General features: G+C 46.9%; 1 protein-coding gene across 1 annotated transcript in view; it reads left to right on the forward strand.

The window, feature by feature from the left end:
- Positions 1–10,139, forward strand: part of POFUT1 (protein O-fucosyltransferase 1) — a 31,647-nt gene extending 21,508 nt beyond the window's left edge. Inside the window, exons 5-7 of the mRNA XM_006881433.1 lie at positions 2,805–2,997; positions 6,878–7,120; positions 9,951–10,139. Of these exons, the coding sequence (XP_006881495.1) occupies positions 2,805–2,997; positions 6,878–7,120; positions 9,951–10,139 (625 nt within the window). The remainder of the gene's footprint in view (positions 1–2,804; positions 2,998–6,877; positions 7,121–9,950) is intronic.
- The last annotated feature ends 2,903 nt before the right edge of the window (positions 10,140–13,042 follow it).

The following is a 13,042-nucleotide window of genomic DNA, read 5'->3' on the forward strand; positions in this document are numbered from 1 at the left end:
CTGGTGGTTCGACTCCACCAGCAGCTCCTTGGGAGAAAGCTGAGCTATCTCTTGTGCGATTGATGTTATTGTTGTTGTTGTTGTTAGGTGCCGTTGAGTCGAGGATGACTCCGAGTAGTCTTACAAACAGCCACCCTGAATCCCTACCCTAGCCCTATCCTGTGCCATCCTCATCATCTCTGACACACTTGAGTGATTACCAGCCTCCAAAAATCTGCAAGAGGGTCATTGATGAGGCGGGTCTGACCCAAAGGCAATGAGTGAGATCTTCAGAAAAATCTGAGAAATGAAACAAATAGTTAGTACCTGTATTTGGCTCACAATTGTGTGAGTTAAATGACTTTATTATTTTCCTACATGATTTCTTAGTGTTTAATTGAAATTATTCTTGAGATCATTTTAGATACACATGCAGTTGCACAAAATAACTCAGAGCTGCTGTGTACCTTTTGCTCAGTTCCCCCCAATGGTAGCAGTCTGTAAATTACAATACAGTATCGCAGCCAGAATATGTCCACTGGTCCATACCACCCCACCTGGCATGTTCTGATTTCTCCAGTCTTGTTTGGAGATGGTGCAGCAAAAAGAATGCTCCTTGGAGGCAAAGATGATAAAACCTCATCTTACATACTTCGGGCAGGTTGCTAGGAGAGGCTATTCCTTAGAGAGGGAAGGGTGGAGGGATGGCCACATAGGGGAAGACCTTCAACCAAGTGGACTGACAGTGTGACTGCAGCAAGGGGCTTCGATGTGTCAGAGATTGTGAGGATGCCACGGGATAGGACAGGGTTCATAGGGCCACTATGAGTCATACTCAATTCAGGGGCACCTAACAAAATCTGTATTTATTTGTGCGTGCATGTATTCAGTTCTGTACAATCTTAAGACACATAGGAAAATTCTCTCATTGGCATTGAGTTGGAACCAACTCATAGCTGACCCTCTGGCTTTCCAAGGCTGTAAATAGACCTAAACAACATGCCTCTAGAAACTCTATGAACTTTGAGAAACAATAGTTATAGAAAGGCTTTTTGTTCATAGTGTTGCTATGCGTCGTGCTCAACTCAACGGCAATCAACAACAACAAACTGACCAGGAGGAGATTGCCTATATCTGTCAAGAAGCATCTTTCTTTGATGGGTTTGAACCTCCAGAGAGGTGTGACACACGCGTGTTCATTGCTCCAAGCTACTGAGCGGTCTTCCATCACGAGGAATTCTGTGTGCACGCCTGCACAGCCCCCTGCTCACCCCTCGACCCTGGCTGCTGTGACACTCTGCTTCATTTCTGTTGGGAAAGCGATCATATCCTGTGTCACCTCGTGTGGTGATTGACTCTCTTCACTCAGCATAATTCCCTTGTGATCCGTCCAGGCTGTTGTGCGCATCAATATTTCATTCCTTTTTTTATTGCTAAGTAGAATTTGACCTCAGGGATGTGCCACTATTTAATTCTTTGCTTGGTGAAGAACATCTGAGCTATTTCCAGTTTAAATAGTTCTCTGTTTACAAACGACGCTATTGTCAGCATCCCCATACAAGAGTTGTTTTTTTAGGGGTTGTGTTTTTTGGGTTGTTTGTTTTTGCTTTTTTTGTATGAACATAACTTTTCCTTTTTCTGACCCCAAGAAGCTCTGGCGGGTCACCTGCAGGGCCGTGAAAACCTGTGGCTGCCTCTCCAGAGGTCAGAATCCACCAGCAGCCCTGAGGGAGGAAGGCTGGCAGTCTCTTCCCATCAACATTCACAGTCCTGGAAACCGGCTGGAGGGCCGCTCTGAGTCAGGACTGACTTGCCAGCAATGAGGTTATAAGGTTTTCTAAATGCCCTGTAGTGTAATTGCTAGGTCATAGTGTAATCTCTGGTCTGGCTTCATTTTATAAGAAATTGCCAAATGTTTCCCACAGTGGCTGTCCATATGTCATACTTGTAAGAGAAGGATTTTTCCTGGCAGGGGGAAGGTGTTTTAAGAAGAGATCTGGAGTTTGGGAGTGCATTTGCATGTTCGTGGAATGACAAGTTATTTGTGTTTCCGGGGTGGATGAGCTGGGTAGGGGAACCCAGGTTTGCTCCTTATTCAGTCAGTGAACAGATACTTATGGAGCGCTTACACGTTCCACCCACGGTCCTCAGCACACAAAGTCACTGCCTTCAGGGGTCTGAACCAGGCAGGAAAGGCACAGAAGCCATGATTCCAAAAATGCAGTGTGTGAAAGGGGAAGGAGAGCCCCACCGGAGGCTGAAAGAGGGGCTTCTGTAGGTTGCTGGTACATCCATGAGCGCAGCGGTCATGCCTGGCTCATTGTCCCTGACCTATCACATAGTACACAGTTGGTAACTGGGTCAAATGGATGGTATAACCCAGTCTACACTCTTCCTGGTACCCCTCCACTGTCCTTTGTAAGCAGCTGCATGGCCCAGCCCTGCCATTTGGGTAAAAGGGCAAAAACCTGTCCAGACACCCCACCCTGGAGCAGATTACCACACCACAGATCGGGAGCCAGCAGGACATACAAAAGGTTGGAAGGCTCTACTGTAAATTTTTAATTGTTAAACAAGCAAAGAGTTGTAAATTCCGTGCGGCGGGACGAGATTGCATATTGTGCCCCGTCACAGGAGTCCCCACAGTTTCTTATCAGGCTGTTGAGATTTCACAATGTCTCGTGTTTCTTGCATATCTAAGGGCCTCTCCTCAGGGTCTCTGGGGCATGGAGCAACACCGTTCATTTTCCTGGGGAGGAGGTGGGAGCAGCCTGGCTCTCTGTGCATCCTCTCTCTGACATCACCTTATTCTATCTCATGCCTAGATTTCCCCCAAAGGAGCATCCAGTTCTAGCCCTGCCAGGAGCCCCGGCCCAGTTTCCTGTTCTGGAGGAACACAGGCCGCTCCAGAAGTACATGGTGTGGTCAGAGGAGATGGTGAAGACCGGAGGGGCCCAGATCCATACCCACCTCATCCGCCCCTACGTGGGCATTCATCTGCGCATCGGCTCTGACTGGGTAACTCCCCGCTCCTCATGGCTGTGACATATCCCAGAGCAGGGCCGAGCCTCAGAGAACTGAACACAGCGCATGGTCCCAGCCAGGACAAGGAAAGCTCTTCTCAGCCAGATCCCTGGGCTTGTGTGCCCTATGATCCCACTTCAACAGGTGCCAGTATGTACACCCTTAGTGCTTGCTTGTCAGCCCCTGTTTCCATAGTTGCCATATTTATCCTCATTTTGCAGATGGATAAACTGAGGCGTAAGGCTAGATCCCATGTCAGATAGCAATCCAGGGAAAAAGCCACAGCCCAGGAGGCCTCGCCCAGTGTTTAGCCAATAGCTTCTTTATTGAAAGAAAACCTATTGGAAATTGGGTGGGACTTCTAAGAAACAAAGATGTCATCCTTCCAGAATTTGTTGGCTGCTTAAACGTGCAGACACTTTGTCAAGTTATCCTCCTTGTGAAAACGGGCAGGATTCATATAGCCGGTCTCCCCAGTTTATACAAAGGGCTTTGCGTGGAGTGGTGTGTGTATGTGTCTGTGCACACACACACATGCGCAAGCATTTTAGAAATGTTCACTGTTGAAAACTCGAAAAATGCTGAAAAGTAGAAAAAGAAAATTAAAATGTGCTCATAGTCAATTGAAGAAGTGATCACATATTTATTCATTAGGCTCCTTCCCTGCCTCCCTTACACACACACACACACACACACACACACACACACCCCCACCACCACCACCACCCCAGACTTGTTTTATTTTGTGGACGGTTTCCACCAAACCTTCAAGCAATAAATAATTCCCATCTGCTTTCCTAGGACATGAAAGATGCAGATGTTCACCATTTCCTCCCTCTCTATGTCTGTATCTTAACACTGTTACCAGATTTGAATATGGTGAGCTCAAAGGATTATCACCTACACTTACTTAAGAGCATAGATGCATGGGCCTGAAGTAGAATATTAGCATATAAAATACAACAGGAACAAGCAAAATTTATCTCAAGAAGGCCATGTAATTTACTATTAACACCCAAAGGTGGGAGGAAATCATATGATCATTTCAACAGAGGCCAAGAAAGCATTTGATAAATGTCAACACCCATTCATGATACGGACTCATAACCAACTAGGAATAGAAGGGCCCCACCTTAACCTGATAAAGGCTATCTCTCTGAAACTCACAGTAAACATCAAGCTTTGAGAAGGCAGGAATCAGATACGGCTGCCCATTAATACCGTTCAGAATTCTGCTGGAGCTCCCAGATAATGTGATATGCCTGAGAAATTTTATAAAAACAGTGTCTCATCTTTGGAAACCATATATATATGGCTAGAATATTATGTGTGTGTGTCTATATATATATATATATATATATATATATATATATATATAGACACACACACACTTTGACAAAAAAAAAGGACAAATAAGCCAGTCATAAAATAGAGTTTGAATAGACGTTCTGCCAAAATGGACATTGAAATGGCTACAAAACACACAAGTTGCTCAGTGTTGTTAGCCATCAAAATCAAAACCACAATGAAATACCATTACTCCCGTACAATGGCTAGGGTTAAAACCAGAAAAACCCAGGTTTTTCTCATCTCTCTACTCCTGAGATGGGCCCACTCTCTTTCTGAAAGTGTTTCTCTATCTTAATAAACTTTCCTCTGTCTTAATAAACTTTTCCTGTCTTTAACTATATAAATTAAAAACCCCACCAACACAAAACCAAAAAATCTCCTAGAAAATAACAAATATTGGTTAGGGTGCAGAGAAATGTCAACCCTTATTCATTGTTGGTAAGAATGCTAAAAAGTACAGCTGCTGTGGAACATAGTGTGGAGATTCCGCAAAGAGCTAAAAACCAAACTACCATATGATCCAATAATTTCATCCCTAGATATTTACCAAAAAAAAAAATTGAAAGCTAAGACTCAGAAAGAGTCTTATATACCAGTGGTCCTGGTAACACTATTCACAGTTGCCCGAAAGTGAAAACAACCTAAATGCTCATCAACACATGAATGTATAAGTAAAATGTGGTAGATATAGAGTGGAATACTATTCAACCAGTAAGAGAAATGACAACTTTTTTTATATACAGATTTATTTACAAAGTTCTAATACACTGTTTTTCACACAAGATCCTTCTCATTTCCTTCACACACTCCCCCACCCGTCGAACTGTACAACACTATGATTAATACAGCACCCCCCAGAAATGACTTCTTAATACATGCTCCACTGTGGTTGGAGCTTGAACATATTCTACCAAAGTGAAATATGTCAGTCCCAGCAGGGTAAACATTATATACGATCTCACTTATATAAAAAGACAATGCGTAGAGACAAAGTTTGTTAGCAGTGAGAAGGAGGGCTAATGGTGATGGGGAAATCACATTAATTACTTAAGAAAACGATTGTACAGCTATTTACTGTCATTTCAGTCAGGAAGTCGTACACCTGGAAAAATGGAATTGTCCAAAGTTGTAAGATACCATTATTTCTAATAATAACACAAATGTAGCTGCTGAGTCTACTTAAGCACAACAACACACCTCATCGTGTTTCATTCCTTGAATTGGTGGTGTAGGGTCATGGTTTCATTGCTTATTAGCCTAATGGCATGTTTAGGGCTACTTTTCTACCTCCTGGTATGATGTGTAAGAGACGGCAGCACAGCATAGTTCTCGGGGTCTTAAACGCTTGCAGGCAGCAATCCAAGGCACAACTGTTGGTGTCTATCACTTGGAACAGCATGAAGGAAGAGAGTTAGGAAGAGGATATGGAGTGTGTGGTTAATTGCCTCTATGAGCAAATGCCTCTTGTGCCATGAGACTAAAAGAACAGCCTGTCCCTCTTTCGGCTCTCCATACTGAATATTTTGATAAAAGATTCTATGGCAGAACAGAATTTCACATTTTCATGGACTCTGAGCAATGGATGATTGAATGAGCCCCTCACATTATTGTCCTGAACCCCTCAAATTGTTGCCCTGACATCGTCTTTAAACCTTAAACCAAAAAAATGTCCACTAAAGTCTTCTTAAAACCACAGAGAGCAGTTTAGCTTTACTAGTAAACAAGATCTGTGTTAAACTCTTCCAAGAACTATTTGGAAGCAAAGTTACAACAGCAGCTTGAGAGATTCACCAGGAACCTAAGCGGGCAGTGACTTTATGCTTTTATCAAGGAGGAACAGGAAAGGAAGGTGAGAATGTTTATACAACTTGGAGAATAGAATCAGTGTCACTAATTGTACATGTCCAAACTGTTGAATTAATGTATTTTGCTGTGTGTGTTTTCTCACTGAGGATGACCTTCCACAAGATGCATTGACACAGTGACTGAAATACTAAGATAACAGGATGGAGCAGGTTAGGGCCAGGCTCTAATCTGCTGTTCATAGAGTCACTCTGAGTCGTAGCTGACTCGGACACAGAACAACAGTATTCTCAACAACAGCAAGAAATGTAAACAAGATCCTAATATCCAGAAATAACCACTGTCCCTTTTTTAATGCTGTTCTTTCTCCCTCCAGTGTCTTTTTTCTTTTTTTGAAAAAAAGACACTCCAAAACTTTTTATGTCCTGCCCTGAATAACCTGGCTTCTCCCACCCCCTTACCAGTTCTCTAGGAAGCTCTGGTGGCCTAGTGGTAAGAAGCTGTGCTGTAGAACCCAAAGGCATTATGTTCAAATCCACCAGCTGCTCCATGGGAGAAGGATAAGCAATCTCCTCCCGTGAGATTTACTACATCAGAAAACCCACTGGAGGGTCAGCTATGGGTTGATTCCAACTAGACAGCACGTAACAGCAGATCTTGTTGGGTTTTTGAGGGTGGTTGATCTGCCTTTAACCCCATCCCTGTCTCTGTGCTCCCACAGAAGAATGCCTGCACCATGCTGAAGGACGGAACCGCGGGTCCCCACTTCATGGCCTCACCGCAGTGTGTAGGCTACAGCCGCAGTACTGCTGCCCCACTCACCATGACCATGTGCCTCCCTGACCTGAAGGAGATCCTACGGGCCGTGAAGCTCTGGGTGAGGACCCTGAATGCCCAGTCAGTCTACATCGCCACGGATTCCGAGAGCTATGTGCCTGAGATCCAGCAGATCTTCTCGGGGAAGGTACGAGTAAGAACAGGAGGTGGGAGCACAGCAAGGTGGCCCCACTGCTCTCACTACTACATGCTTCACGTTAGCCCATCACTGGACTTTGGCCTGGACCATTTCCTTTGGTCGGACAGTCTCTCTGCCTGCAGTTTTTTTTCCCCCCCAACCCCGTCTCTGCATATCTCCCTCCGCTCGTGGAGTTGATGTGTGTGTGCTGTGAGCTCTCACAGCATGTAGGAACACATCTTACTTCTTCCTAGGATTCGTGAGCTTCTCAAAGGCAAGATCCAAAGCTGAATCACAGCCAAATTCCTCAGCGTCTAATCCAATCCTTTGGCCTCCCTGAGGGCAAGACCCCCTTGGTGCCTCACACAAGGTGACCGATCATTAAATGTGTGATGAGACAGGACATAAAGGTGGGCCCTTCGTAGCAATTCAGTACAGCTGAAGAGCATGGAGTCTGGAGCCGGAGAGCTTGAGCTTTATGAGCACTCTGCAACTTTGCACAAGTTACTTCACCTCTCTGTGCTCCATTTCGTCATCTATAAGATGGGACTGAAAATAGCACCTTCCTCATGGTAGTTATAGCACTCGGGTAGCTGAATGAAGGCAATTCTCGGTACGGAGTTAGCTGTTGAGAAAGTGTGATAAAGTTAACTGGCATAAGGAAAGGAAGCCTGGTAATGAAGTGTGTAACGTATTGATGCTAATCGAAAGGGAGAAGCGACTGGATGGCAGGGCATTTAGTGGATTGTCGTCAGTAAAAGAAGCAGGGACTTGAAGAATAAATGTGGGACACTTTTGTGCTTCCCAGATACTTCAACAATCTGTAAATAATAGGTTGTTCTTGTTGTTAAGTGCCATCGAGTCATTGGGTCTAGTGGACAGAAATGATGCTACCAAGCCAAAGGTGGGTGATTTTAATCTGTGGCCCTCAGACCTGGTTTTGGTTTTTGTCAGACATTCTTTTAAGTGGTATAGCACTGCTCTGTGCGTTGCTGTACAGAGGTAACTCATGGTTGATGTCGTGCTAAACACTGTGACACTGATGTACCAAATGCGGTAACAGTTACTCATGGTGAACAGTGTTTGGTGGAGCTCCACAATTAAAACAAGTTTGGAAGCACGAGTGGCATCCACTTCTGAAATAGCTGGCCTCCAGAAACCCTGTGAAGTTGGAGAAACAAAATAATAGGTATTCAGTGTGTAAATACATAGTAAAATGGGCTTGGCAGATGCTTGTTGTATGAGTGAAGACACATAATAAGGACATATGAAGATGGGTGAAGAGTACATGTGGATAGATTGGCTGATTTAATAAGCATCACTAAGACTTTGTTAAATGAATAATCAAGTGCTCATATCCAATGCTGTTGAGTCAGTTCTGCCTCAGAGCGGCTGGCTGTGGGGTTTCTGAGGCTGTAAATCGTGACAGGAAGAGCCTGCCCACCTTTCTGCTGCAGAGCAGCTGATGGAGTCAGACTGCTGACTTTTGATTAGCGTCACACACGTAACACACCGAGCTCCTCGTTAAGTCGAATGCCACCCGAGCTCCTTGTTAAATGAAGAAATGCACGTGATAATGTTGCTGTTCTATACCATCAGGCTGGAATCGACCCACAGCAGCCCCCGCAGCAGGTTTTCCAAGGCAGTAAATCACACGGGAGGAGATTGCCCTCCTTCTCCCACAGGGCAGCTGTGGATTCGAACCATACGCCTTAAGGATTGAAGCTCAGCATCTTGCCACTAGGCCATCAGAGCTCCCTAATGCGCATAGAGACCGTAACAGACAGGCTCACACCAGTAGTGGGTGCCCTTGCTTTATGTCTCGGGGTTTCCTTTCTCTTGCCCCAGTTTATAGAGGAAGTGGTGAGTGAGTCAGTGTGTTCTGGTCTCCCACTTATTTTATAGATAGAATCTCAAAACTGGGAGAGTCCTTGTGGAGGGGTCCTCAAACCCAACCCCTGCATGCATTTTCTAGCTGAGGAGACCAAAACCCTGGGAAGGGATAGGATTTTTACCCCTTGTGGTTCCAGAGCTGATTATAGTGGGTGTGAAACAACGGGTAAGTTTCAGGGAGTGAGTGGAATTGTTTGGGGGATTTTGGCCACGGTTGAACTAGTGTTCCTTTGCTGCATTCTGGTTGACGTGATGACGGTTTTCATTCTATTAGAAATCTCGGTGTGACAGCAGAGCTCTTTGAGCCCCAGCTCTGCCCACACAGCCCCACCTCTGTACTAAGGTAAATCACCTGGACAGTCCCAGGGAGTTTTCTGTGCGTGTGAGTTTACAGAGTTGATGTATTTGTGACACTTGGAGCCACTTACTGTTTTCTATTTCCTGTTCCCATGCCTCTGTTCTCAGCCTTGTTCCTCCGTGAAGCCAAGGACACTGAGAACTGTTCTCTTTGCGTTGAGTGGACAGGGCTTGAAGGTGGGGGTTGTGGGGGAGGAAGGAGGCATCCAGGCTGCAGAACTGCACGGATTGGGGCACTATTGGGTCAAATCAGAGATTTTGGGGGAGGGAACCCATCAAGCTAAGGCTTTATGATAAAGGTAGACCTGTAAGTAGGATAGGGATTTTAATGAATGGAGAGAAGGCATCCCAGGTACAGAAAGAACAGTACAAGCACAGCACAGAAGTGAATGAATGATGCATTTAGAGATGGGGTAAAGTGCAGGGGCCAGGGTTCCACACGGGCATGGGCAGCACCTCCCATACATACACCTTCACCCTCTACTCCTCTTTCTGAGTCTAATGTCAGCTCAAGGAAAGAAGGGTCAGCTGTGGACGAGATGCCAGAGCTGGTCACCTTGGCTGATCCGCTCTGCTCTTCCTCCTATAGGTGAAGGTGGTAAGCCTGAGGCCTGAGGTGGCCCAGATCGACCTGTACATCCTTGGCCAAGCCGACCACTTCATTGGCAACTGTGTCTCCTCCTTCACCGCCTTCGTGAAGCGGGAGCGGGACCTCCACGGGCGGCCATCCTCGTTCTTTGGCATGGACCAGCCTCCTCAGCTGCGGGACGAGTTCTGATTCGGGCTGGGGCACATCACCATTCTGAGTAGGGCCCTGCAGCCAGCCATGGCAGCCAGAGGTGCTCCCGGGATTGATCCGAAAGGGCACAAGCTCCTCTGCCCATTTGCCAGGTGGCAAGGTACCAGGGTCATCCTGGAGAGGGCAGAGGCCTGTCTCTCAGGGCCCAGGACCTCTGAACTGAGCTGCTGAGGATCAGAGCCTCTCCCTTTCCCATGTGCTTCCTGCTGTTTCTCTGGGAATTCTCACATGAGCAGAGCGGGCCAACTCTACCATTGGGTCCACCTTGCTCTGAGCCATGTGGGATGATGTACTCTCTTCATCTCTTCAGAGTTTTTATACAGAGAGATTTGTATCATTTTCATACAAGAGCATGACTACTCTAGAACTCTCCCTCATTTTTTAAAAACTCCCATTACCGTCGAGTCTGCACCGACTCAGCTGACCCTCCATTGGGTGTCCAAGGCTGTCAGTCATAGAGGAGGAGGTGTCCTTTCTCCTACGGAGCTGCTGGTAGATTAGAACCAGCAGAGGCATGGCCTTTAGGTTAGCCTTGCAACTCCCTATGAACTATGTCATAAGAGTGTCTCTAAAAAAAACAACAAAACACAAAGCAGTGACTTAAAAAGCATAGTCAGTGCAATCTACTAGTACAGGCACCTAAAGTGACCTTAACAGCATGTAGATGCGGCCAGAGTTGGTGTATTGACTGCTCTTCCAGGTGGTCTGCAGAACGGCCTAGAGGCCTCTCCTCAATGCCTGGCCAAAGCCACTGACATCCCCCCCGCTTCCCAGGCCTTGTCTGGGGTTGGAGCATGAACACCACCTTCTATCATAAACACTGTGCAAGAGTACTCTATAAGCCACTGTGTCATGTGGTGCTCTGCAGACAGCCACGTGCTGCTCACACAGCATGTTCAGACAAGGAGCACGTGGCATCACATTGGACGGTCTGGGCATTGCCATCAGCCAAAAGCTTTGGGTGGTTGGATGCCTGCCGCAAGCCTGACACCACCGGGGCCTCAGAACGTCTTCACTGGGAGCTGAGGCCTGCTGGCCTGGTAGGCTGTTTCTGCAGACTGCCCACTCTCCTCCTGATCTCCAGCCCCAAGGGACCTGGTTGGTAGCACTTATCCATTAGGATGGTGTCCAAAGCCCGGTCTCCTCCTAGAACAGAGGCCCTGAACTGTATTCTCCCAAGCAAGTGCCACCCACGTTTCTAACCAGATAGAGCATGTGGAGAGAATTTAGAGAACTTGCAGTTTGTATTAGAGGCACTTTTCCCCTCTTTCCATTCAGTGTAATCTCTATTTTGAGGTTTAAGATATTACAATGGCTAAGTTTACCTCCTGAAGGCTGCAGTGTTAATAGTCCATGACTCCCAAAAACATGGCTTTTTGACTCTCTGATTCTAAATTTCCACACCAGTTCCCTGTGATCGCTTAGAACCTCCCTTGTCTTTCAATGCCAGATTGAAGGAGGCTGCTGTGAGGTGAGCCAGGCCAGTAGTCCAGGCACAGTCAAAGGTCGCAGGGTGCTGGAGGACTCAAACACTAGAGGGGGCCTTTGCTGCTTAGGACTACTGTCCAGCTATAGGTGGGAGAAACCACAGAAAGGACTGTATTAAGTGTTTTCAATCCTGGAAGGCCTTGGAGCAATGGCTTACCTGTCCGGACTTGCTCACAAGCCCCATTGGTAGAGAGAGATGGCTATAGACACGGGAGCCAGTATTCTCCTGCTGTCCACGGGGAGTGAGAGGTGGACTCGCTGGCCTGCTCCGTTTACTGTCTGCAGCTTCACACTCGGCCCACACCTTAGAGGGCGAGGCCCTGCTGGGCCGGCCGTCCAGGTCACCCCGATTAGCAGCAGCAGTGTGTCTGAAGGAAAGGGCACCACATGCCTCGTCGGTTTCTGTTGTGGTCTGTGTGCTTGTACTTTACCCCTCATCGACGCAGTTTCCTAACATATAAAGTGATGATAAAACCGATAGGGCTATTGAAAGGCTTAGCTGAGATAAAGGAAATAATATACAAGGCATTGTAAACTTCAAAGTGATGGGTCTGACTGCCAGTGCGGCTTTCCTCAGGCCTCGCTGAGTGCTTTGGGACTTCAATCCAGGGAAGCAATTAGTGTTCAGAGGTCCTGCGTAATACACCCAAGGCTGCCCCATTGATGGTAAACCAGGCTTGAACCCCCAAAGCCACCACAATCTACTGCCTCCACCTCACAGAATGCACTTTATTGGGAAAAGGACCTTTTTTCCATTGGGCACCTGCTATAGCTTGCCCCTCCTGGAGGGATAGGTCCCCCGAGAAACAAAGCCGTGCGAAGGTCACCATTGCCAGAGCTAGTTATTTAGTTCCACAATCTTTCTCAACAGGTATTTATTAACTACCTACTATGTGGAGGGCCCTGGACTACGTGCTGTGGATACTTAGAATGAGACAGATAAAGCCTTTGCTCTTGAGGAACTGGCATTCTAGTAAGTGGAAGGCAAACAAATGTACCCTGGGACTCACTGATAAGTCCTGTGGAGAAAAGAAAGGCTATGGGTGGGAGGGTGGTGCTCTTTGAGATAGGGCACCTCAGACAGGGCCTCTTAAAGGAGCACACCCCTCCACATGTCTGGAGAGGGAGGACGAGAGGCAGTGCAAAGGCCCTGCTTGCAGCTGGAGTGCGCATGAAGAGGAAGGAGCAGGCCAGCACAGCTGGAGTGACAGGAGTCCGGCCAGGAACAGAGTGGTAGATCAGGCGAGCGGGGTGGCCTAGCCTGTAGCCCGTGGGGACTTGGCTTCTGATCAGAGAGAGATGGGAAGCCTCTGTAGGACTTGGAACCCAGGAGGACTTTGGCTGCCACGTGGAGAAGGTAGAAGGGAGGAGGGGCAGAGCAGAGGGAGCAGTTG

Source organism: Elephantulus edwardii, unplaced genomic scaffold, assembly GCF_000299155.1.
Source record: "Elephantulus edwardii isolate Elephantulus edwardi_28Jun2011 unplaced genomic scaffold, EleEdw1.0 scaffold00015, whole genome shotgun sequence".
NCBI lineage: Eukaryota > Metazoa > Chordata > Mammalia > Macroscelidea > Macroscelididae > Elephantulus > Elephantulus edwardii.